The sequence below is a fragment of the Exophiala xenobiotica genome (assembly GCF_000835505.1).
Source record: "Exophiala xenobiotica strain CBS 118157 unplaced genomic scaffold supercont1.3, whole genome shotgun sequence".
Lineage (NCBI taxonomy): Eukaryota > Fungi > Ascomycota > Eurotiomycetes > Chaetothyriales > Herpotrichiellaceae > Exophiala > Exophiala xenobiotica.
In genome coordinates, this window is record NW_013562492.1 from 1,639,313 (window position 1) to 1,657,902 (window position 18,590).

The 18,590-nt window shown below is 51.8% G+C and overlaps 8 protein-coding genes across 9 annotated transcripts; 4 read left to right on the plus strand and 4 right to left on the minus strand.

Annotated features, from left to right (window-relative positions):
- Positions 1 to 832: 832 nt before the first annotated feature.
- PV05_04807 (uncharacterized protein) lies at positions 833 to 1,921 on the minus strand. Its single transcript, XM_013461254.1, has 2 exons — positions 1,443 to 1,921; positions 833 to 1,396 (listed from the first exon to the last, which is right to left on the minus strand). Exons 1-2 carry the CDS (start codon positions 1,802 to 1,804, stop codon positions 1,102 to 1,104), a joined length of 657 nt encoding a protein of 218 aa, XP_013316708.1. The 5' UTR covers positions 1,805 to 1,921; the 3' UTR covers positions 833 to 1,101.
- A 225-nt stretch (positions 1,922 to 2,146) lies between these two features.
- On the minus strand, positions 2,147 to 4,825 carry PV05_04808. 2 transcript variants are annotated; one of them, XM_013461256.1, is made up of 14 exons: positions 4,609 to 4,825; positions 4,501 to 4,541; positions 4,363 to 4,435; positions 4,288 to 4,300; positions 4,189 to 4,211; positions 4,106 to 4,119; positions 3,929 to 4,035; positions 3,858 to 3,878; positions 3,772 to 3,795; positions 3,640 to 3,695; positions 3,481 to 3,574; positions 3,347 to 3,374; positions 2,489 to 3,280; positions 2,147 to 2,428 (listed from the first exon to the last, which is right to left on the minus strand). In XM_013461256.1, exons 1-13 carry the CDS (start codon positions 4,666 to 4,668, stop codon positions 2,854 to 2,856), a joined length of 981 nt encoding a protein of 326 aa, XP_013316710.1. In that variant the 5' UTR covers positions 4,669 to 4,825; the 3' UTR covers positions 2,147 to 2,428; positions 2,489 to 2,853. The 2 variants fall into 2 exon arrangements, with proteins under 2 accessions (XP_013316710.1, XP_013316709.1); XM_013461255.1 differs by lacking the exon at positions 2,147 to 2,428 and having other exon boundaries at positions 2,490 to 2,714; positions 2,858 to 3,280.
- Positions 4,826 to 5,377: 552 nt separating this feature from the next.
- PV05_04809 (uncharacterized protein) lies at positions 5,378 to 7,520 on the plus strand. The gene is made up of 4 exons (XM_013461257.1): positions 5,378 to 5,881; positions 5,954 to 6,150; positions 6,214 to 7,188; positions 7,253 to 7,520. Exons 1-4 carry the CDS (start codon positions 5,653 to 5,655, stop codon positions 7,370 to 7,372), a joined length of 1,521 nt encoding a protein of 506 aa, XP_013316711.1. The 5' UTR covers positions 5,378 to 5,652; the 3' UTR covers positions 7,373 to 7,520.
- On the minus strand, positions 7,465 to 8,600 carry PV05_04810 (uncharacterized protein). The gene has a single exon (XM_013461258.1). It carries the CDS (start codon positions 8,203 to 8,205, stop codon positions 7,744 to 7,746), a length of 462 nt encoding a protein of 153 aa, XP_013316712.1. The 5' UTR covers positions 8,206 to 8,600; the 3' UTR covers positions 7,465 to 7,743.
- Positions 8,601 to 9,673: 1,073 nt separating this feature from the next.
- PV05_04811 (uncharacterized protein) lies at positions 9,674 to 10,939 on the plus strand. The gene is made up of 4 exons (XM_013461259.1): positions 9,674 to 9,851; positions 9,906 to 10,258; positions 10,312 to 10,381; positions 10,440 to 10,939. The coding sequence occupies exons 1-4, from the start codon at positions 9,772 to 9,774 to the stop codon at positions 10,780 to 10,782; spliced, it is 846 nt and encodes a 281-aa protein (XP_013316713.1). The 5' UTR covers positions 9,674 to 9,771; the 3' UTR covers positions 10,783 to 10,939.
- A 498-nt stretch (positions 10,940 to 11,437) lies between these two features.
- PV05_04812 (uncharacterized protein) lies at positions 11,438 to 12,843 on the plus strand (the record flags this gene model as incomplete). Its single annotated transcript, XM_013461260.1, has 1 exon — positions 11,438 to 12,843. One exon carries the CDS (start codon positions 11,438 to 11,440, stop codon positions 12,428 to 12,430), a length of 993 nt encoding a protein of 330 aa, XP_013316714.1. The 3' UTR covers positions 12,431 to 12,843.
- Positions 12,466 to 14,787, minus strand: PV05_04813 (uncharacterized protein). The gene is made up of 2 exons (XM_013461261.1): positions 14,183 to 14,787; positions 12,466 to 14,048 (listed from the first exon to the last, which is right to left on the minus strand). The coding sequence occupies exons 1-2, from the start codon at positions 14,583 to 14,585 to the stop codon at positions 12,796 to 12,798; spliced, it is 1,656 nt and encodes a 551-aa protein (XP_013316715.1). The 5' UTR covers positions 14,586 to 14,787; the 3' UTR covers positions 12,466 to 12,795.
- Positions 14,788 to 15,353: 566 nt separating this feature from the next.
- PV05_04814 (uncharacterized protein) lies at positions 15,354 to 18,280 on the plus strand (the record flags this gene model as incomplete). Its single annotated transcript, XM_013461262.1, has 4 exons — positions 15,354 to 17,080; positions 17,171 to 17,207; positions 17,932 to 18,059; positions 18,162 to 18,280. The coding sequence occupies exons 1-4, from the start codon at positions 15,487 to 15,489 to the stop codon at positions 18,278 to 18,280; spliced, it is 1,878 nt and encodes a 625-aa protein (XP_013316716.1). The 5' UTR covers positions 15,354 to 15,486.
- Positions 18,281 to 18,590: the final 310 nt, after the last annotated feature.

The following is an 18,590-nucleotide window of genomic DNA, read 5'->3' on the forward strand; positions in this document are numbered from 1 at the left end:
GAGCGATGAGCCGGGGAAAGATTTTTGGCGCGTCAAGTTCGTGGAACACTGGGAAGTTGGTTATGGGCACGATACAAGGTTTGTCGGAGGAGTCTGCCGAAAGAAGATCCCAGTGACACGGCAATTAGAAGCGATTGGAAAGATCTTGATAGCAGAAGCGAGGGTCGCGAGAAGGCCGAAGCATCGGTTGTCGGGAGGTGAGGATGCGAGGTTACCAGGATGGGAATAATGTTGATGTTGTGGTTGTTGGTGGCGGCCTCGCAATCTCGTTATCAAACCTTAATTGTATGTGGTGGAAATCGAATTTGCCGCGTTTGCTCGGGCCATAATCAATCTCCAGCCGTAAGCCAACAATTAGTCGCGTGGAGTTGAAGTTCGGTGTCCCGCTCAACCGCACATCGGCACTCTTCAACTCGAGGCGTTGGCAGAGAGTCGCAGATGAAATAGCAGTGGGAACTGAAGCCGGAAAAAGAGCTTCTCTTCTTGCTGATTAACTGACCTTTTCTGGAGCCAATCGATCAACCGGGACGGTGGTGGTCGGTACCTGTGGTCGCACGAGGATGTGGATCGATGGATCACAACGACCTTCTGCACCTTCTCTTGGGTGTAGCTAATCTGATGATGACCTTTTCAGATTTCGGATGCTGGAATGATGGAGGAGTGTGAAATTGATCAAGCTGTGAGAGAAGAGGTCGCCTTGGCAATGAGTCAAACTGTGATTGGTCAGCCTTCCCAGTAACCGACAGACGGATGAGTCTGTCATCAGCTGAACATCGGATCGAACAGAGCGGTAGACTTAGCCTATGCGATGTGGAAAGCTCGTCGACCACCTCTCTGGAGTCTGAACGGCATGCTCTCTATTTCTGGACGACTACCGAATGTCATGCAACTCTCGAAAGCCTATCATGGGCGAACTGGTCTCTTTCTGTGAGACGCTGTTATTGGACGTGATGCCTTTAGGGATGGCAACCACGACACGGGATGGCTTCAAGCATGTCATTCCTGCAAGCCAAATTGTGCCATACTCAAAAGAACCAAAGTCCACCAACACCTATGCTAAAATCAAGTCATAACCTCGTTACACCCATTTCAATACCAGCACTATCTTGTAGCAGCCACCTCTTGCTCCATTTGCCACACGTCACTTTTCAATTCATCGAAGCCACTTTGCTCATTTGTGTACATGGCTTCAACACTGCCTTCGATATCCTTGACCATCCATTCCAAGCCGCTCAATAGTCGTTCAATCTCGGCGCGTTGATCTTGGATTCTGGCCATAGTAGCAGCATTGTCTTGTTGGGTCGACTGCAGCTTCGAGCTCATGTCCACCTGGGCTTGTCGGAGGTATGGTGTGAGGCGCGCATCGTACAGCTCTTCCGCCGAGAGTGTGTGCAGACTGTTCTAGTCAGCTTTGGTGACCCTAAGCGGCCATTCGAACTCACGGTCTGGCAGGCATTTCGCCTTCTACAGCACGGTTCTTCCTCCTTCTCGCTTCGTCAATCATAGTGTCCCATTGATTCAGCCCCTCTACGACATGTCGTTCTTGCAGGATCTTCTCAAAGTCGCGTGTGCACTCCTCTTCGAGCCGTGTATTCAATTGTTTCCATACACCCTCTAATGCCGTGGGACAGTATTTCGCAGGGGTAGAGAAGCATGAGCTGAAGTTCGCATAGGAATTGGCTTTGATCGAGGAGGACAACGCGCCTGCAAATACCTTCTGCAGAGCCGTAGCCCGAGGTCCCGGTGCAGACGCGACTGGGGTGTCGGGCGGAGGTGAAGGTGAAGCGGAAGCTCGCGTAGTCATGACCGTGTTAAATGCTGCGTCGTAACGCTACTAGACCTGAAGACTCTGGGCACGATGTCGAAGAGATCTGGAAGGCACGGTTGATATTTTTTGTCGCTTTCGAAGTCGGAGTCTGCCATGGCCATTGATTTGCAAAGAGACCTAGGGCATGTGCAGGTAAACAAAAACAGCGTCAAACATGCCAAGCCCCCGTCCAAGGCCAGTGCCATCAGATTCGTTCTGGTACTTGTACAAGTATTCTAGCCAGCTTCGTCTGATGTCCATAAGCGGCCACTCTTGCAGCCGAACTCAACTCCTGACAGAAGCACAACTGATACTACTACGGCCAGTCACATTTCTCATGTTACATACCAAACGCGCAGTCGGCGATCATGACCAGGTGACATTACTTTGCTTCGCCTGCTCTGGTAAAATGAAAGTAAGAAAGTAAACAAATGGAGAGACTCATTTGCAACTTTTACCCGCATCATTCCTCTACTTCATCCCCTTGTCATTCCCTCAGAGACCGACCGGATTCAACCCAAGCCGATAGATGCGCATGATAGCGACAGTCATGTGGATCAAAACTGAAACCCAGCGTCAAAGAATGCCCTTAACGAGGGTCTCCAATATCCCCTGCTCATTCTATTCTTAGGTTATTAATCCCTCCTTCCAACGAGCTCGTAAAATTGCCCTATCACTTACCGCAGATGAAAATGGGCTTCTGACGCATTCCCGCTCGGTTTTGCGGGGGTTGGACTAAATCATTTGTCGAGATTGCTATATCGTATGTCGAGATTTCAGCCAGCATATGCGAGTTGACTGGGATTTCGCTGACAGACTCGATAACAGTTCGGGATAGCAGAACGCAACCACAGTTCAATCACCGGGACCGCCGGGGTCTGGGGGCTTCTGACCAAACATGATGTAGCTGGGATAAGACGGCGTCAGGATCTGTACGGATGCATCTTTTCGTGTGCATCAACAGGGACGAAGACACTGACGCTGAGTGTGCACCTTGTGACATGCCAAGTAATGCTGCAAGGTGAATACCAGTAGAGGGAATAGACTTACATGGGCCAATACCCGTGGATGTCCCTCCTTCGTAACTCTTGCCGACACTCTGCCAGCAAGACCTCGAGTTCCTCGACCTGCCAACCCAGCAGCTGCGAGAAGACTTTGATACTAAGGCCAAAAAGACCGTTCATCAAGTTGGCGTAGCCGAACAAGCCTGCCTCGCGGAGTCTCTTGTCTTTAGGCCATGGCCCAATGGGCATCTTGAAGTTCAGCCTTGTGACGTTGACAAAGCCAGCGTCACGCATTTGCTGCATCACCAGTTCGGGGTCGCAGTGGCCCGTGTGGCCCATCTTGTTGATCCCTTCGGTCCACAAGTCCTCCCAGTAGGTAAGGCGGGAGTCGGCGGGCAGGCTCCCGTCGTCCGAGTACCGCTTGTAGCTGAATTCTTGCGATTCGACCCAGCCACCGGGCTGGAGTACTCTAATAAATCGTACGCGGCGCTGGTCAGTCTCCAGCGGGCAATGAGAGAGGGGGGAGTTGAAGTACTTATACGCTTCTCGGTAGAAATGAGGCCCTATGGTAATAGAGGTATCGGATTAGTAGTGTTCGAGTCGAGACGTAGGACGATGGGAGGAGACAACAGTACAAGGCTTGCATTTGGTAGGAATGGCAGGGCCTACAGTCTTTCAAAGAGGTGTCATTCATCACGCGTGAGTGGACGAGGTCGAATCTTTGGCGAAACGTCCACTCCTCGTCGGCGTCGGCGATTTCAAACTGAATGTAGCTGGATCATCAACATCTCTCACTTTCTCTTGCTCAAGCATGTGCTGCATACGTACCTGCAGATTGGGCGGCACATAACTTGGTTGGATTGGACTCAGATCTGTGCCGATCACTGATGTGAATCCTTAGCCAAAACTCCAAGGCATTGAGTGAGGTAGGAGGATGCCACACTTGGCCGTATTTCTTACCTTGTGCGCCTGGATATGCGTCCGCTGAGACAATGTTTAGCGTCTGAAACGTGACATCTTAAACCCGTCCGGAAAGAAGGACTAACCCAGTTCAATGGCCCACAACCCTGCTCATCAGCGAGCGGATCCAAGCAAGGCTGGAAGAGGTCAAACTTACCCGTCCCTGTCCCAATGTCGAGGACACAAGTTGGTTCCGTGACCAGAGGGGCAAAGAACAACTTATTGCCCACAGAAAGCCTTACGGCGTGGTACATGATGTCGCACCTGAGAACAGGCTTGAAGCGTAAGCGCAAGCACTTCGGAGGGTTTGCCAGCCGAGCGAGGTATCCCGCACCTCTCTTGTTCATCCTGTGCGGCAACAATGTGTCAGCAATCAGCGCTTCTGGTGCTCAAGGGCCTGGAGCGATGTCCACACACCTCGTCGTTGGGAAGTATATACTCTTTGCATTCAATAAACATTAGCACCGCCCATCATCTGGTTCAAAAATCAAAGATGCTTATTAAGGGTTGGCATACTCCCGGCATGGTACTGTAAGGAAGGACACACGTCAATCAATCGCATATGGTGATTTCAGCTCATGGTGATCTTACCGCATGGTATGTCCTCCCGTGAGAGGTTTCGTAGTCGTAAATGCTCGATGTGACGGACCTGGTTGAGGCCTCGCTTTGGCACCATTTCAGCCAGATGTACAATGAGGTCTGTGAAGGGATATTGTTTGTGCAACGTACGTATCGTCATCATAATATGCTGAGTCGTTGTCGCTTAACGACTTGAGTTCATCCAGAGGTCAGTGTAGAGTCCTGGGCTCAGGCACGCATCGACGATTCTCAGCTTACCGAAGACTCTTCGCGAGCTTCAATATTCCCAGTCTCGCCCACAGCGAGGGGCTCTGCCATCTTCGGGTTCAGGACAAAAGGCCAGAATTTGGACGGCCTTCATTAGAATCCTATTGTACCCGGTCATTGCAGAAGGGAAGACGAAAGAGCACGATGTAGTCTGTCAGCCATCGCCAATATCGCGCTTCACTGGTCAAAGGACAGCCATGCTTAAGGCCATACGGAATGCTGTATGCACCCATTTCTCGATTCGGTCTCGCGCAGACATGCCTATGCCTGGACTGGGAAGTGGACGTGGATACGTAGGCGAGCTGGGCTCTGATTTCGGTGACCTACAGTACGGCTTTCACGGGAACCATCCGTGGTCCATCCAGTTTCAGTAAGGATTTTCCATTGCATGCTTCGCGAGGTGTGGGCTTGGAACAACATAGTACAATCCAATCACTGCGAGTCTCAAGGATTACATGGCCGACCAGTGACCACTGGGGCTTTACCAGTTTACGCATGGCGCCTCGATTTGCTGGCAAGTGGGCGATTTGGAGTGGTTGTTGGACATGGGCAAGGACCTCACACCAACAAGATTGAGATACTCCGTACAAGTACGATAAGACCAGGGCTCACTAGGCCGGCGCCGTGGTGTGCATGGGGGTGGTATCGTCTACCAATCGGGCGGCTTTCTAGGCGGGAGAGACTGAAGGCCGGGCAATAAATGCATTTTATCCGATTCTGCGTCTCTTCCTCCGCTTTCAAAAGTCCAGAGTCCTATTGAGGCATCGTCCAGCTAGTGCAGACTCGACTGCGTGGCGATGGCCCATGTGTATCTAGCCCGCAGTTGCCCGCATATGCATCTGCAGTGTTGAGTGACAGTCGCCAGTACGAAGCTTCACTCGGTTGATGTCCTGCTGCATCCTCTTTCACTCGAGCTCCAGATAGGCATGAATGGTTCCATCGTCGTGTTGATTGCTTTGCGTCCCTCTTGCCGTTGTTCTTCGAAGCGCTGACGGTCACACCTTCTTCGGTTTTCTTATTGTCCACACTTTCGACATGACTAGCCTGGGCTTTACAGAGCGCCTGAGCCTCAGTTGGATCACTGTCGTGGGTGGACTTGCTTCCCTGAGCCTTGCTTACTGGGTACTCAGCGTATTTCTGTCATACCGAAAGCTACGGCATATCAGAGGACCCTGGCTAGCTTCGATCTCTCCGCTATGGATGTTCTACTATACTTGCCGTGGCACTCTGTACTTGGCTGTCGAAGATGCCCTCAAGAAATATGGTATGTGGTCTATTGATAGCTCTGGTTATCACTCAGTCCACCAAGCAGTCTCACGGTAATAAATCGACCTAGGCTCTCCGGTTCGAATCGGTCCAGATTATATCGCGACGGATGATCCAGTTATTCAAAGACAGATGGCTGCCCCAAGGTCGCCATTCATGAGAGGACGGTGGTTTAAAGGCATGAAGTTTGACACCCGCAAGGATAATGTGCTATCGATGAGCGACGAGAAGGCTCACGCCGAACTGAGGGCAAAATTGATGCCAGGAGTACGTCAGGCCTCATGCACCGATTCTTTTGCACATCCCGTAAATGCTGATGTTGGAGAACAGTACACTGGCAATGAGGTCCCTACTCTCGAGCGGGATATAGATGCTCGAGTGGTTGAGTTATTGGATCTGATTCAACGCGCTTATGTGGATAAGAATGAAGCCATGGATTTTGCAGTATTGGCAGGGTATTTCACCCTTGACATACTGACGCAGATCGCATTTGGCCAGGCCCTAGGCTTTTTGATCAAGAACGAGGACCTCTATGACTATCACAAATCGTCGAGTCAGTTCTACCCCATCATGGAGCTCAGTTCCAATCACCCAATGATTCTCTCGATTCTTCGCAGCAGGATAATGCAGGGTGCCGCACCCAAACCAACAGACAAGATCGGATTCGGGGCGATTGTGGGAGTTGCTCATAAGGCGGTAGCTGAACGGTTTGGTCCTGATCCAAAGAAGGTGCAGGACATGTTGGGTTCGTTTGTCAATCATGGCCTGACGCAGCAGGAATGTGAGGTCGAGACACTGTTGCAGATTCTCGCTGGCGCAGATTCGACGGCGACCGCCCTGCGCACAACGTTCTTGTTCATCCTGACAAGTCCCTCGGCGTACGTCAGACTCAGAGAGGAGATTGCGGCGGCTGTTGAGTCAGGCGATGTCTCATATCCCGTGATCAAGAACAGCGAGGCCCAGAACCTTCGGTACCTCGAAGCATGCATCCAAGAGGGGTTGCGCATGTTCATGCCCCTACAAGGCCTCGCTGGCCGAGTGTCGCCGTCCCCCGATGGGGCTACTGTGAATGGGGTGTTTATCCCTCCCGGCACAGAAGTTGGCATAGCTACGTATGCGATGGGCCACCGTCGCGACTTTTACGGACCAGACGCGGACACTTTCAGGCCGGAAAGATGGATTGACAACGACCCAGAGACCATCAAAGGCTACGAAAGGATCAACGAGTTGGTTTTTGGCGCAGGCCGCTCAAGCTGCTTGGGGAAAAGAATTGCTCTGATGGAACTGAGAAAGGCCATTTTTGAGGTGAGTCCAGTCGGAACCCCAAGCTATTATGTCGTGATAACTGATGCAATATGCTGTATTCTAGCTTCTTCGCCGCTACGACTTTACTCTCGTCAATCCATTTAATCCAGTAAAAGTCCGCTCAAACTCGGTGGTCATCCAGACAGATATGTACGTGCGAGCGTGGCCGAGGAAAGCCAACTAAGGGTATCAAGCTCTGCGTCGAGTGGAGGTGAAATCTATTCGCTTTACGAAGATTCTCAGCGAGTGCAAGTAAGCAATGGAACCTGAACCGGAGGCGGATTTCCTAGCAACGACTTCCTATTATCAGCATAAGTAGCTCGACACCTGCACATTCTGAGAGCTTGCACTGTGTCTGAAGATGTGCGACCTTCGATCCATGACCGTGATGCTATGGCTCGGCTAGCAACGGCATAACGAACGTGTAGTGTTTCTGACCACTGATGCATATAGTTATGGAACCAGAGTGACTCGCGTACTGTCCAGGATCAAACGTGTTCCCACGCAGTATATTGGTACGAGCATCGATATATCAAGCCTTCCTGCGTATGCTTTTTATAACTTTGGCTTCCCCGCTTGGTTCTTCTTGACGTAGTCCATCACAGCATCAACACCGGCCTGCGCCACCTTCGTGTCTTGAGCGGGTGTTCCTGTACTGCAGCCGATTGCGCCTACCACTTCGCCGTCCACCACGATCGGGATGCCACCAGCGACGTACATGAATCTGCCGTTGTTGCTATTGTTCAGTCCAAACGCTGCGCCGCCGGGCCAGACAGTCTCTTTATACACTGAGGTCGGCGCTCGGTGGCCCGCGGCCGTGAAGGCTTTGTTCTGCGCGATGTCGATGGATGTCAGCTTAGCGCCGGGCATCCGCTCGAAATGCAGGAGGTAGAGCGAGGCGTCGACGATGGCGATGTTCATGGGCACGCCGATGGCTTGGGCTTTCTCGATACATGCTGCGGAGGCGACTTTGGCGGCATGGTGTGTCAGATGCGCAGGACGGTGGATCGCGGCCATAGTTCCAATTCGACGCAAGACTGTGTGTATGCGGGTGCGAGAGTGTTTTGAGATACTGTAAAAGGGAATACACGGAGAGTCTGCGGGCGGGTGGAGAGGCAATTACCCTCGACTACCTACTCCGTACAGCTATCGTGTGATATTGCGAATCTGGGATGATGAATGATTGTGGGAATGGGGGAGTTCGATTCGGTGATAAGCAAGGATCCCTAGCAAATACTCGTAGTATTAATTCATACCTTGGGATGGGCTTCAAGAGTCAGACGGTGGCCGTGAGGCCTCAAGTAATGTTTCTTTTGAAAGGAAGCGAACGGCGACGTCAGCGACGGATTGCTTCCCGTGCCCGCAATTGATGAGAATGGCACATGGGATATGCCGAGGATCTGCAGAGGAAGCATTCCTGTGACAGTGTGGAGGACCTTGAATAGGACAATCTACTGAGCTTCAACAACGGCTCTTTTTTGATGATGTTTGACACTTCCATCGATAATCGAAGTATTTTGTCGAACTAGCGATCACATCGAGCACCATCATTTTGAACGTGGTTTGGCTGATTGCTGCCCGGGCCAAAAGTGCATCTGTCAGACATCGACTTTGCCGAGGCCATTTGCATGAATTACAGTCAATTCCCGTTTAAACGATGTCAGACAGAATTGATTTTCGTGCAGCCCGGGATGGCCTGAGAAGGAAAACGCGTCAACAATGTAAAACAAAAGTCCACAACCGCCGAATCGTTCCTTATCCTTTCAGCAACTTCGCCATCCGCAATGTGCCAAAGCCTAGCAAGATCCTGACTCCTGAAGTCACGCAGTTCAGCAGTGTGGCAAGAAATACCGACCGTTGTGCTACCCGCACGCAGAAGAAGACACCAAGGAACGACGATCAGGGCCATCCTGAGGCGTCCGTCTGGTCACCTCGTGCTGCGTTGGCCATCTCCCAGAAACGCGTATTGAGCGAAAGTGCATGTACTCGCCCTGCAGTTCGCATGAGTGTGATGAGGATGGCACCTCTTATGATGTTCTCGCCAGTGTCGCTCTCGGTGATAGTCACAAGTTATCGCTGGCCACATCCTCCCTTTCCAACTAAGACAACCCGCAAGTTGCATGCACCTGTTACTGCGTAATTTCTCGCTCTTCACTATTGGCTTCACGGGATCTACAGCCTCAAATTTCTCCGCACAGGAACGATCAGAGCAACCGCATTACCGACACCCCGCATAATGGTTCATCCCATTGCAAACAAGTGTCCACGGGGAGTGTCTTGACGACTCGGTTGCATGTCTTCTTTGCGGAGTGGCCAACAAGATGCCCAGACAGTACCGAGCCGAATGACGACCCATTGCGCCAGGTCCGGCCAAATTGTACACTGGACCAACGGCTGACCCCTCACAAGCTGAATAACCGCAACTGTGCAAATGAAAGCCCGAGGTAAGTAGGACGCTGTTAAAGAGTTCAGCATTTCGAAACAAGGTACCTGTAAGCTATCAAAGAGAAACTCGTCAGCAAGCTCCATTCTTGCAGTACCGAGCGTCGCTTTGCTCTATTGAATCCTTCCAACTCCATCACAATGTCACAGGAATATGCATATTTGACCGGCGGCGCCAGTGGCATCGGTCGGGCCGTAGCTCAGATGCTGGTCAAGCACAAGTAAACCACAACTGCCATCCGCATGCTGCACAAGTGCTGCTGACCCGAATCTAGCATCAAAGTATTCATCGCCGACCGAGATCTCGACGGGGCCCAGAAGCTCGTCGACGAATTGAACAAGAATGGCCAGGTTGCAAAATGCATGCACGTCGACGTCGTCAACTGGAATTCCCAAGCCAAAGCGTTCAGCCAGGCAGTTGCGGACTCCGGCCGGATCGACTACGTCTACCCGATCGCCGGCGTTGGGGAACGTCCCTCGATCATTAATGATCCTTCTCAAAGTGGCTTTGTGATGCCGGATCTGACTGTGCTTGACGTGGACTTGACTGGTGTGATTTATACTGTTTCTCTGGCAGTGCAGCAGTTCAGAAAGCAGGAGCCCGGCAAGAATGGGTTCCGAGGCAAGAGTAAGTCACCTATCTGCCCAGAAGTCTAGGTCTTGGTGTTAACCCAGTCTAAGTTGGTTGCGTCGCGAGTATCTGCGGCCTTTACGCGGTGCCTACGGTGCCGATTTACACAGCTGCGAAGCAGTAAGTCCGGTCTCTTATTGCAGACGCCATCGACCTTTTCATGCTAAGTTGAACGTAGTGGCGTAGTAGGACTCACCCGCTCGTACGGCCATTACCTCCCAGAGGAGAAGATCACGATGAATGCCATTTGTCCGAATGTCATACGGACAAATATTTCGACCTCGGATTTCTACGACAACGCGGAGAAGGAAGGTCTCCTGGCTCCGATCGAAGGAGTAGTCGAAACATTCGAGAAGCTGCTTGGCACGAACGGAACGTCGGGCGAATGCTTTGAAATTGGACCGAATTACAAGACTCAGGGCGCCGTGCCCAGGAAAGCACCCGAGTTCTTGGACAAGGAGAGCGAGAAGGTTTGTGACTTGATATATAAGAGGTCACACAAACTGCATGAGCCTCGTTGAAGAGCATCGGACCGTTGTCCCGGCACAGGGCTGTCTAGTCCCTTTGCCAACGACGGTGCTAGTGGAAGACTTGCATGTAACTGGCTAGGCGAGTGTCCCAACGTGGGTTGTTGCTTCTTCTCATTCTGCCTGAGGTAGTCCAACTTGCGTCCCCAACGTAGAATGTAACTTCGACGGCGTGTTCCTTTAGTTCCAGGGCCATGTGCTTTGAAGACATGAACCAAAATTCACCACAGAATGACGAACATACTGAGAGGAGGCCTCACCTTGCTTGCCAGTAAACACCTCTCCCCAGTGGGCCAACCATCGCCAGCACATTCCTGTTATGGCTAGACACCATTCATCTACCCCTAGCACCGCCTTGCCAGTACAAAACACTACTTGTACTATGTCCTCTCCTCTCCGATTACCATGTCGATCGGGCACGCTGCAGACTTAAAAGTCGCAGCTTTGAAGGCAATGCAGTCATTGTCTATTCCAACCTGAAGAGGACCGTCCCTCCTGCAAGTAGCCGGCCACACTAGGAGCCAGAAGCCGACAGTCCCAAGTCAGAGCGAAACACCTAGTAAAAGGGACATCATCAGGCTTCAGAACACTACATATTTCTTCGACAAAGGCTGGGACCTCCCAAACAACCACCACCACCACAACCACCATGTCCACTCAACCCCCCTCAATATTCACCCCTTACCTCTCTCCATCCCTGCAATCCCACCTCTCATCCTCCCCTGTGCCAATCGACATCGACTCCCACGCCCGCACAGCACTCGCTCGACTCCAAGCCACGGCCCTCCCCAACATCGGCCTGATCGAACTCGTCTCCTCCACAGCCTTCACCACGCTCTACGAAGCCCTCTACAAATCCAGCTTCCCACGCCGCGCCGAGCGCGAACGTTCCGACCTGATCACAGCCCGCCTCGCCGCACAAGCCGCCGGCACACGCACCGGCCTCGCCCCCTACCGCATCGTCGGCATCCGCGACAAGAACGACCAAGCCATCGGTGCCGCACAGTTCAGCGTTCTCAGTCTCGCTGTCTCGGGCTTCGCCGTCCCCTACTTGCAATACATCTACATCCGCCCATCCTCCAGACGCCAAGACATGTCCGAAGTCCTCCATACATTCGTTCTGGCCGTAGCTGCTGCCGACGCTTACGCTTCCACCGCGGCTCCGGCTCCCTCCCTCTCCACCACCATCACCAGTGTAACCGTCCCCTTCACGCTCTTCGAAACCGAACCACCGGACCACGGCCACGACACGATATCGCGCGCCTACGCGGCCGAGCGCTCCAAAATCCACACGTCCACTGGCGGCGTTGCTCTCGTTCTCCGCCGTCATCACGACAACAAAATCCTCAGCGCCCACGTCCAGCCAGGCCTCGAACGAGATGACCCACCATTGACGCTGGTCTGGGTGATTCGACAATCCCCCAACCCAGGCCGGACGTACGAGATCAAGGACATCGGGAAGCACCTGGTCGCTGCGTATTACCGCAGTCTGCGCGACGAAGGTTTTCCAGAGGCTAACATTCGCCGTGCCGAAAGGATGGTCGAGGAGAGATGTAAAGGGGCAGAGTTCCATTTTATGCCTCTGGGCGACGTCAAGGATATCACTGACATGGAGCATCTAGATATGTATCCCAGTGACTGACCCTTTCCGAACCGACTATTACCCAACCAATGCAATTTGATCAATGACGATAGTATTGCAAGCTACGAAAGACTATGAAGCATGATTGAAACCTCAAAAGACGCAGTCTCGGAGACTCGATGCCTCAACGAAATTGTCTCAGAGCAGCGATGAAACCAGCAAACATTCAGCGAGAATAAGAGAGCGTGGTAAGAACGAAAGACAGACGATACTCGCGCAATAAGAAAAGACAACGAAAGGGATAACAATCTGTGCCCGACATGTTTCAGTCTAGCACTTCAAGGTCAGCTAGCAGCCAACTCAAGGAAGTCCTCCTCCCCAGATATTCTCAACGACATATAAGGACTCCCTCACATGTCAACCGTTTAGTGTCTGGGTGGTGTCTTCCTCGACGGCCTTCTACTGTAGAGATCCCCCCCGTTGTGGGGAACTCCAAAAGAAGCCAGTAAGTTGACGGCTGCCGTTTCGCCAGTAGCAAAAGCACCATGCACACATCCATTTCCAGTCCGCGCGCAGTGTTCTCCGGCGAATTGCAGCTTGCTTCCTTTATTGCTATCCATTGCGTTGAACCAAATTTCGGGGTCGTCGCCCGTCTTGTCGGCGGTATAGGTACCAAACCCGGCAAAAGGATCCTGAGTCCAGTGCGTCGTTTCCAGATTCACAACTGGGGGAAGCTTCTTGTAGGGTTCGGTACGGAGGAGTTTGAAGAGAGGTTCGAAAAAGGCGTAGATTTCCTCGTTGGATTTCATGGCTTCAATGCGCTGTGTGAGTGGTTCGACGATTTGGACAGATAGCTCTTTGGTACCACTCATGATCCAATTGTTGCTGGTGACGGTCATGTATGAAAAGATTGAATTCTCGTCGACTTCTTCATTGGGTTCTGGGTAGTAGATGAATTGATCGTTATCTTTCGGCCAGAAGACAGACTCGAACTCGACAAAGATCTTGCCGAGGGCACCATACCCTAGCTTGTCAACACCGAGCGAAAGCTCTTTTGGAAAACCAGGACTGAACTCGACCAGGTTGTGTTTGAGCACACCTAGAGGAAGCGTACAGATGACGGCGTCAGCAATGAAAGTCAAAGACTTGCCATCGGCTGTGGTAACATCAACCGCGCAGGTCTTGTTCTCGTCGTCAGTCCAATGGATCTTGGTAACTTTATGACCAAGGCGGATAGTGCCAGGATCACGAAGATTGGAGGCAGCCCAGGTGATGATAGTATCATAACCACCCTTCATGTACAGATTTCTCTCTGTAGCAAAGTAAGCGAGATGCTTCGAAGAGGCTTGTTCAAGACTGGTCCCAATCCAAGCTTCAACTTCACGAGCAGCCTGAGGCGCCCAAAGGCGTTCATCGTCAGTCACCAAAGGATGCGTCTCCAGCCACTCCTTAATGAAGTCCAAGGCAGGTTTGTCTTCGGCGTCGGGATTCTCTTCGTAGTACCAGGCACAATAGTCGGCAAATTCGTCGGCCACCTTTTTGGCTTTGAACTGAGAACCAAGCCGGCCGTCTTTGGTAAAATACAGAGGAGTTCCGTCGTCATAGTAATGTTCGATGTTGAGCTGACCAATGAGACGAACCAGTTTGTTGTTTGCAGTTTCGTGCATCCAGGCGGCACCTAAAAACCATGTGAGTCAAGTAGCCAATGACGGAAAACAATCCGCAATGGTCGTGGCCGAACAATGAGCGCTCTTAGCGACTTCATCTCAAACGCCTACGGCGATTGTCAGTATTGCTCGAGGCAATATTTACCAATGTCTCGTGGACCATGTCCGGGTTTCCTGCTCGTATAAATACGTCCGCCGATGCGATCAGGGCGGGCTTCGAGCACAACGACTTGGATACCATGAGTTCGCAAGACGGATGCAGCACGAAGGCCAGCAATGCCGGCACCGACTACGATGACTTTTTTTGTGTTCGGGAGATTTGCCTCCCATTTCTCTTGACTCACAACACCAGCCTGAGGCACAACGGCCACAGGTTCTTTCGGGTTTCGACCACCCTCCAACTCTTTGGGACCGGCATATGCAGCTGCAGGCAGGAGCCGGTTAGCGAGTTGCAGGATGGTCGAAGGACTAGATGTCTCCTTCGGTTTGTGGGAAGGAAGATGAGCGATGTGGAAATGTTGAGCCATTCTGAGCTGACAAGTCGACATTCGCTAGTGACAAGGGGATCTAGATCAGTGGGGCCTACGTGGTAGACTGAGGCTTGAAGGTTGCGAGCGGCCAAGATAACTCACGGACCGTACAGACGGGATGTCGAAGTGGTCGACTGGGGTTCTGAGACGATGAGAGAAGGGCGAGGGAGGTCGGTGGTGATGAAGAAGAAGGGAAGGGGGTGAATGATGCGGATGGGAGATGGGAAGGGAACTAGGACGGAGCAGGAAGCTTGATGCGTGGGGGGGTCGTGGGTGGTAAGGATCATCACAAATCTGGCTTATCAACACCCAGATCATCAGTCCATCCGCCCTAATTCCTTGTACTAGGCATCTACTAGGTAAGTATGATTGGCGTTGGTTTAACGGTACTGATGGTACTTTAGCTCTCGTACTTTAGCTCTCGTGCCACCGGACTTTGAGCACTGATTAAGCAATTCGGGCCCATCATTGCCCAATGCTTGGGTGGCCTCCCGAGGGACCATCTCCTTAGCTTCTGGTTAAAAGCTGTCTCCTCAAGCCGCCCATCATCGCCCCAAGTCCCAGAGATTATTCTGGCAGGCGCAAAGGCACCTCACTCGACGCGGATTCATCCTGTCGCTTATTTTCCGCTCGCCACTGATAAGCTCGAGATTTCATGTCCACTCAGGGCCGCTTCCGACGTCCTGCGGGGTGTTGACCATGGTTTTGTATGGACAGAGCCCAAACTCGTCCACTCTCAAAGCTGCATCCCAATCCTTGCCGTAGCACCCTTATCGTGCGAGTGCTACGCAAGACAAAATGGCTAAGACCTTTGCATTTATCCTTCTAATATATTGCTTCCTGCCCTTCTGACCTAGTCAATTCTTCTGCTTCTGCCCGTTGTCCTACTCGTCGCCTCAACTCTCACGAGAACGGTCAGATGGAGGAAAGTATTCCCGGCACCCTTCGTCTCTTCGATGCAGACGGAAATCCGCTCGTCACTGAAGGGACCGGCTTGAAGAAACATGGCGACATAGTGCTGGTTCCTCAGCCGACTGACTCCCCGAATGACCCTCTTCATTGGTCTATGCCGCGCAAAATATGGCACAGTGTTTTGGTCTGTTTTGTCACAGCACTCACAGCTGCAACTTCCAATGATGCAGGTGCAGCGCAGTATAACGAGAACCTCGAAATAGGTGTCAGCTATGGCTCGTTCAATACTGGCGCCGGAGTCTTGTTCGTCGGAATTGGTTATTGGTGTCTTCTGTCCTCTCCCATGGTGTACTTGTATGGCCGGCGCATTCTGTACCTCATCTGCATGTTGTTCGGTCTGATTGGGGGTATCTGGTTCGCCAGAGCTCAGACTACCAGCAGCGCTGTATGGAACCAACTATTTGTTGGCGCATCTGAATCTGTGGCTGAAGCGACCGTTCAATTGTCGCTCATGGACCTGTGGTTTCAGCATCAGCGTGGTTCAGTCCTAGGTATCTACGTTTTGGCCACCAGTATTGGAACATACTTGGGTCCTTTGATTGCAAGCTACATTGCCGACAGTAGCCTTGATTGGAGATGGATTGGCTATTTCGGAGCCATCTTCTCCGGTGCAACATTCCTTGTCTTCCTGTTCGGCCTGGAAGAGACTGCCTTTCAGCGTCCCAAGTACTTGATCAATGGTGGCGAGCGATATCTCATTGATGGAGTCAACAGAGCTGACAGTGAGAAATCCGGAGATCATGATACAAAAGCCGGAGACAAAGAAAAGGTCACTGGCGAAGCTCAACAGACTCCATCCAGCTTGGAACGCTCCAATGGTGCAGACGAGAGGCCCAAATCTTACTGGGAGCGCCATCGCATAATCACGCCAGCACCAAACTTAAAGGGAACCGGCTTCAAGCAATACTTTCAGCGACTGTGGCATATCCTTAAGGTCTTCAGTTTTCCTGCTGTGTGGTACTCGGGTCTGCAGTGGGGAGCCCAAGATGCCTGGTTGACGTTCTATCTGACTGTCATGGAAGACACCTGGTATGGACCACCATGGAACTACAGTGACGCTGCAGATGGCAATATGAACATCCCTTGCTTGATCGGAGCGGTCATCGGCTGTTTTTACGGTGGTTGGGGCAGCGACAAATTCGTGATATGGATGGCCAAGCGAAATGGTGGTATCATGGAAGCCGAGCATCGATTGTGGCTCCTGTTTCCCACCGCTTGCATCTTCCCCGTCGGCTTGTGGATCTTTGGTATTGGTACCGCTTACGGCTGGTCCTGGCCCGCTCCTTATGTCGGACTTGGGTTTATCGGTTTCGGCTGGGGCTGTGCTGGCGATTTGAGCATGGCATACCTAATGGACGCGTATCCGGAGATGGTGTTGGAAGGCATGGTGGGCGTTGCTACGATCAACAACTCCATCGCACTTATCTTCACCTTCACGGCTTCCGATTGGCTCGAGGCGAGCGGTATTAAGAACACATTCATTGCCATTGGTGTTCTGGCGTTTGTGTTTCTGATGACGACTTTGCCGATGATTGTTTGGGGTAAGAAGGCTCGACGTTGGACGAGACACCGCTACCAGCAATTTCTGGAGAGTCGAGACGGCATGGACTGACGTCGTATGTCTGGATTAGCAATTGATGATGTGGAAATCGTGAAGGAGATTTACTCGTGAGCGATCGTGTTCAAGCTGTATCATATATCAAGTTGTCGACATGACGCCTTCCAGAACATATTTAGCAAGCGAATGTACCTTGAAGATGCTATCTTCGAATGGCTGCGGAGACTAAATCCTCCTCTTTGTATATCGGAAGTCTCATGTCTGAGCCTCACTTCTCCAATTTCTCGCTCCAGAAAATCGCACAGAGGGATGCAAACCGACAGGGTGAGGACACGTCTGGATAAGTCAGAATAAATCAGATCAAGTCAGAATAAGTCAGAATGAGTCTGAACATGCAATATAGATATCTATGATCCCCCGAAGTCTGCCATCAAACGCTACCGTGAATCAAATGGCTCAAGCCGCAGTAGTCGATCATGCTACTCCCATTTGCATCTCCAAATCCAAAGAAATCATTGACCTCAATCAATCTACAACTCGTGGACCTCTTCTTTGAAATCAACCGCTCACACGCCCGGGATACATCCCTCCTCTCCTCCATACTTTGTCCTCATCTCCTAATCACACTACAATCTTTCCGGTCGCAATGCATTCCACACTCCCTCTCCGAAGGGGCATGTAAGTCTTCCGCTCTCCGATCTCCCTGCGTTCGCTTCCCTCTCCCGCACCACCCATCCCACGCCATCCCTGCCCTTCAAAGTCGAATTCTCTCATCTATACTATCCCCATGTACCTTCCTTCTAGAAATCGAACTAATATAATAAACCCGCACAGTCTGAAGAGATCCTCATACTACAACCCAGACTACCGCACCGGTGCCGCCCTGAACCGCGCGAGACGACCGTATCTATTCAAGAACATGGTCACCGGCGTAGCAATCTTCAGTTTCGCAATTGGTGTTTGTATGCAGCCAAATCCTCTTTTCTTCAACCCAACCCAGCACGACTCCTAGCGTCTTCTCCGTCTCCGTCTACGACTATCCACTGACATATGCCCCAAAACAGTCGCTTTCACCCTCCGCGCCGTCGGCCAAGATCGATTCGAAGACGTGATTGTCCCCGATGCCCCAGCACAGCCCAGTCCGAAACCGGGGACGGCCCAGGTTAATGGGATGCGGTCATGATCGCCCAGCACTCTCTGAACCACGCCGTGTAGTCATCAAATAACGGCGCATGACGATGAATAGGCGTTCACGATCAGGCCGGTCTGAAATACAGTTGTAACACAGCGGGGACGTTGGATCAAGCCGGAGCCGGGCTGCAAATACTGGATCATATTGTACAAAATACCGACCAACGACGAAGAGGATTCGAGTAAGGAGGAATTGACCTGATGGCGAAGGCAGAGGACCAACAGCCGGCATCGGGCATAGGCTGCTGCAGCGTTGAGAGCGTAGCACCGTTTCAGGAATGAGAAGATGGAGTTCGGAAAGT

Coding starts and splice junctions, on each gene's coding strand:
- PV05_04807 (XM_013461254.1), bottom strand. CDS start 1,804: ATGACTACGCGAGCTTCCGCTTCACCTTCACCTCCGCCCGACACCCCA. Junction 1,397..1,442: donor GGCGAAATGCCTGCCAGACC/GTGAGTTCGAAT, acceptor TGACTAGAACAG/TCTGCACACACTCTCGGCGG.
- PV05_04809 (XM_013461257.1), top strand. CDS start 5,653: ATGACTAGCCTGGGCTTTACAGAGCGCCTGAGCCTCAGTTGGATCACT. Junction 5,882..5,953: donor AGATGCCCTCAAGAAATATG/GTATGTGGTCTA, acceptor AAATCGACCTAG/GCTCTCCGGTTCGAATCGGT. Junction 7,189..7,252: donor TGAGAAAGGCCATTTTTGAG/GTGAGTCCAGTC, acceptor GCTGTATTCTAG/CTTCTTCGCCGCTACGACTT.
- PV05_04810 (XM_013461258.1), bottom strand. CDS start 8,205: ATGGCCGCGATCCACCGTCCTGCGCATCTGACACACCATGCCGCCAAA.
- PV05_04808 (XM_013461255.1), bottom strand. CDS start 4,668: ATGGCAGAGCCCCTCGCTGTGGGCGAGACTGGGAATATTGAAGCTCGC. Junction 4,542..4,608: donor AAGCTCGCGAAGAGTCTTCG/GTAAGCTGAGAA, acceptor GATGAACTCAAG/TCGTTAAGCGACAACGACTC. Junction 3,281..3,346: donor TTCTACCGAGAAGCGTATAA/GTACTTCAACTC, acceptor ACGATTTATTAG/AGTACTCCAGCCCGGTGGCT.
- PV05_04813 (XM_013461261.1), bottom strand. CDS start 14,585: ATGTCGACTTGTCAGCTCAGAATGGCTCAACATTTCCACATCGCTCAT. Junction 14,049..14,182: donor ACATGGTCCACGAGACATTG/GTAAATATTGCC, acceptor CATGGTTTTTAG/GTGCCGCCTGGATGCACGAA.
- PV05_04811 (XM_013461259.1), top strand. CDS start 9,772: ATGTCACAGGAATATGCATATTTGACCGGCGGCGCCAGTGGCATCGGT. Junction 9,852..9,905: donor CAGATGCTGGTCAAGCACAA/GTAAACCACAAC, acceptor ACCCGAATCTAG/CATCAAAGTATTCATCGCCG. Junction 10,382..10,439: donor ATTTACACAGCTGCGAAGCA/GTAAGTCCGGTC, acceptor AGTTGAACGTAG/TGGCGTAGTAGGACTCACCC.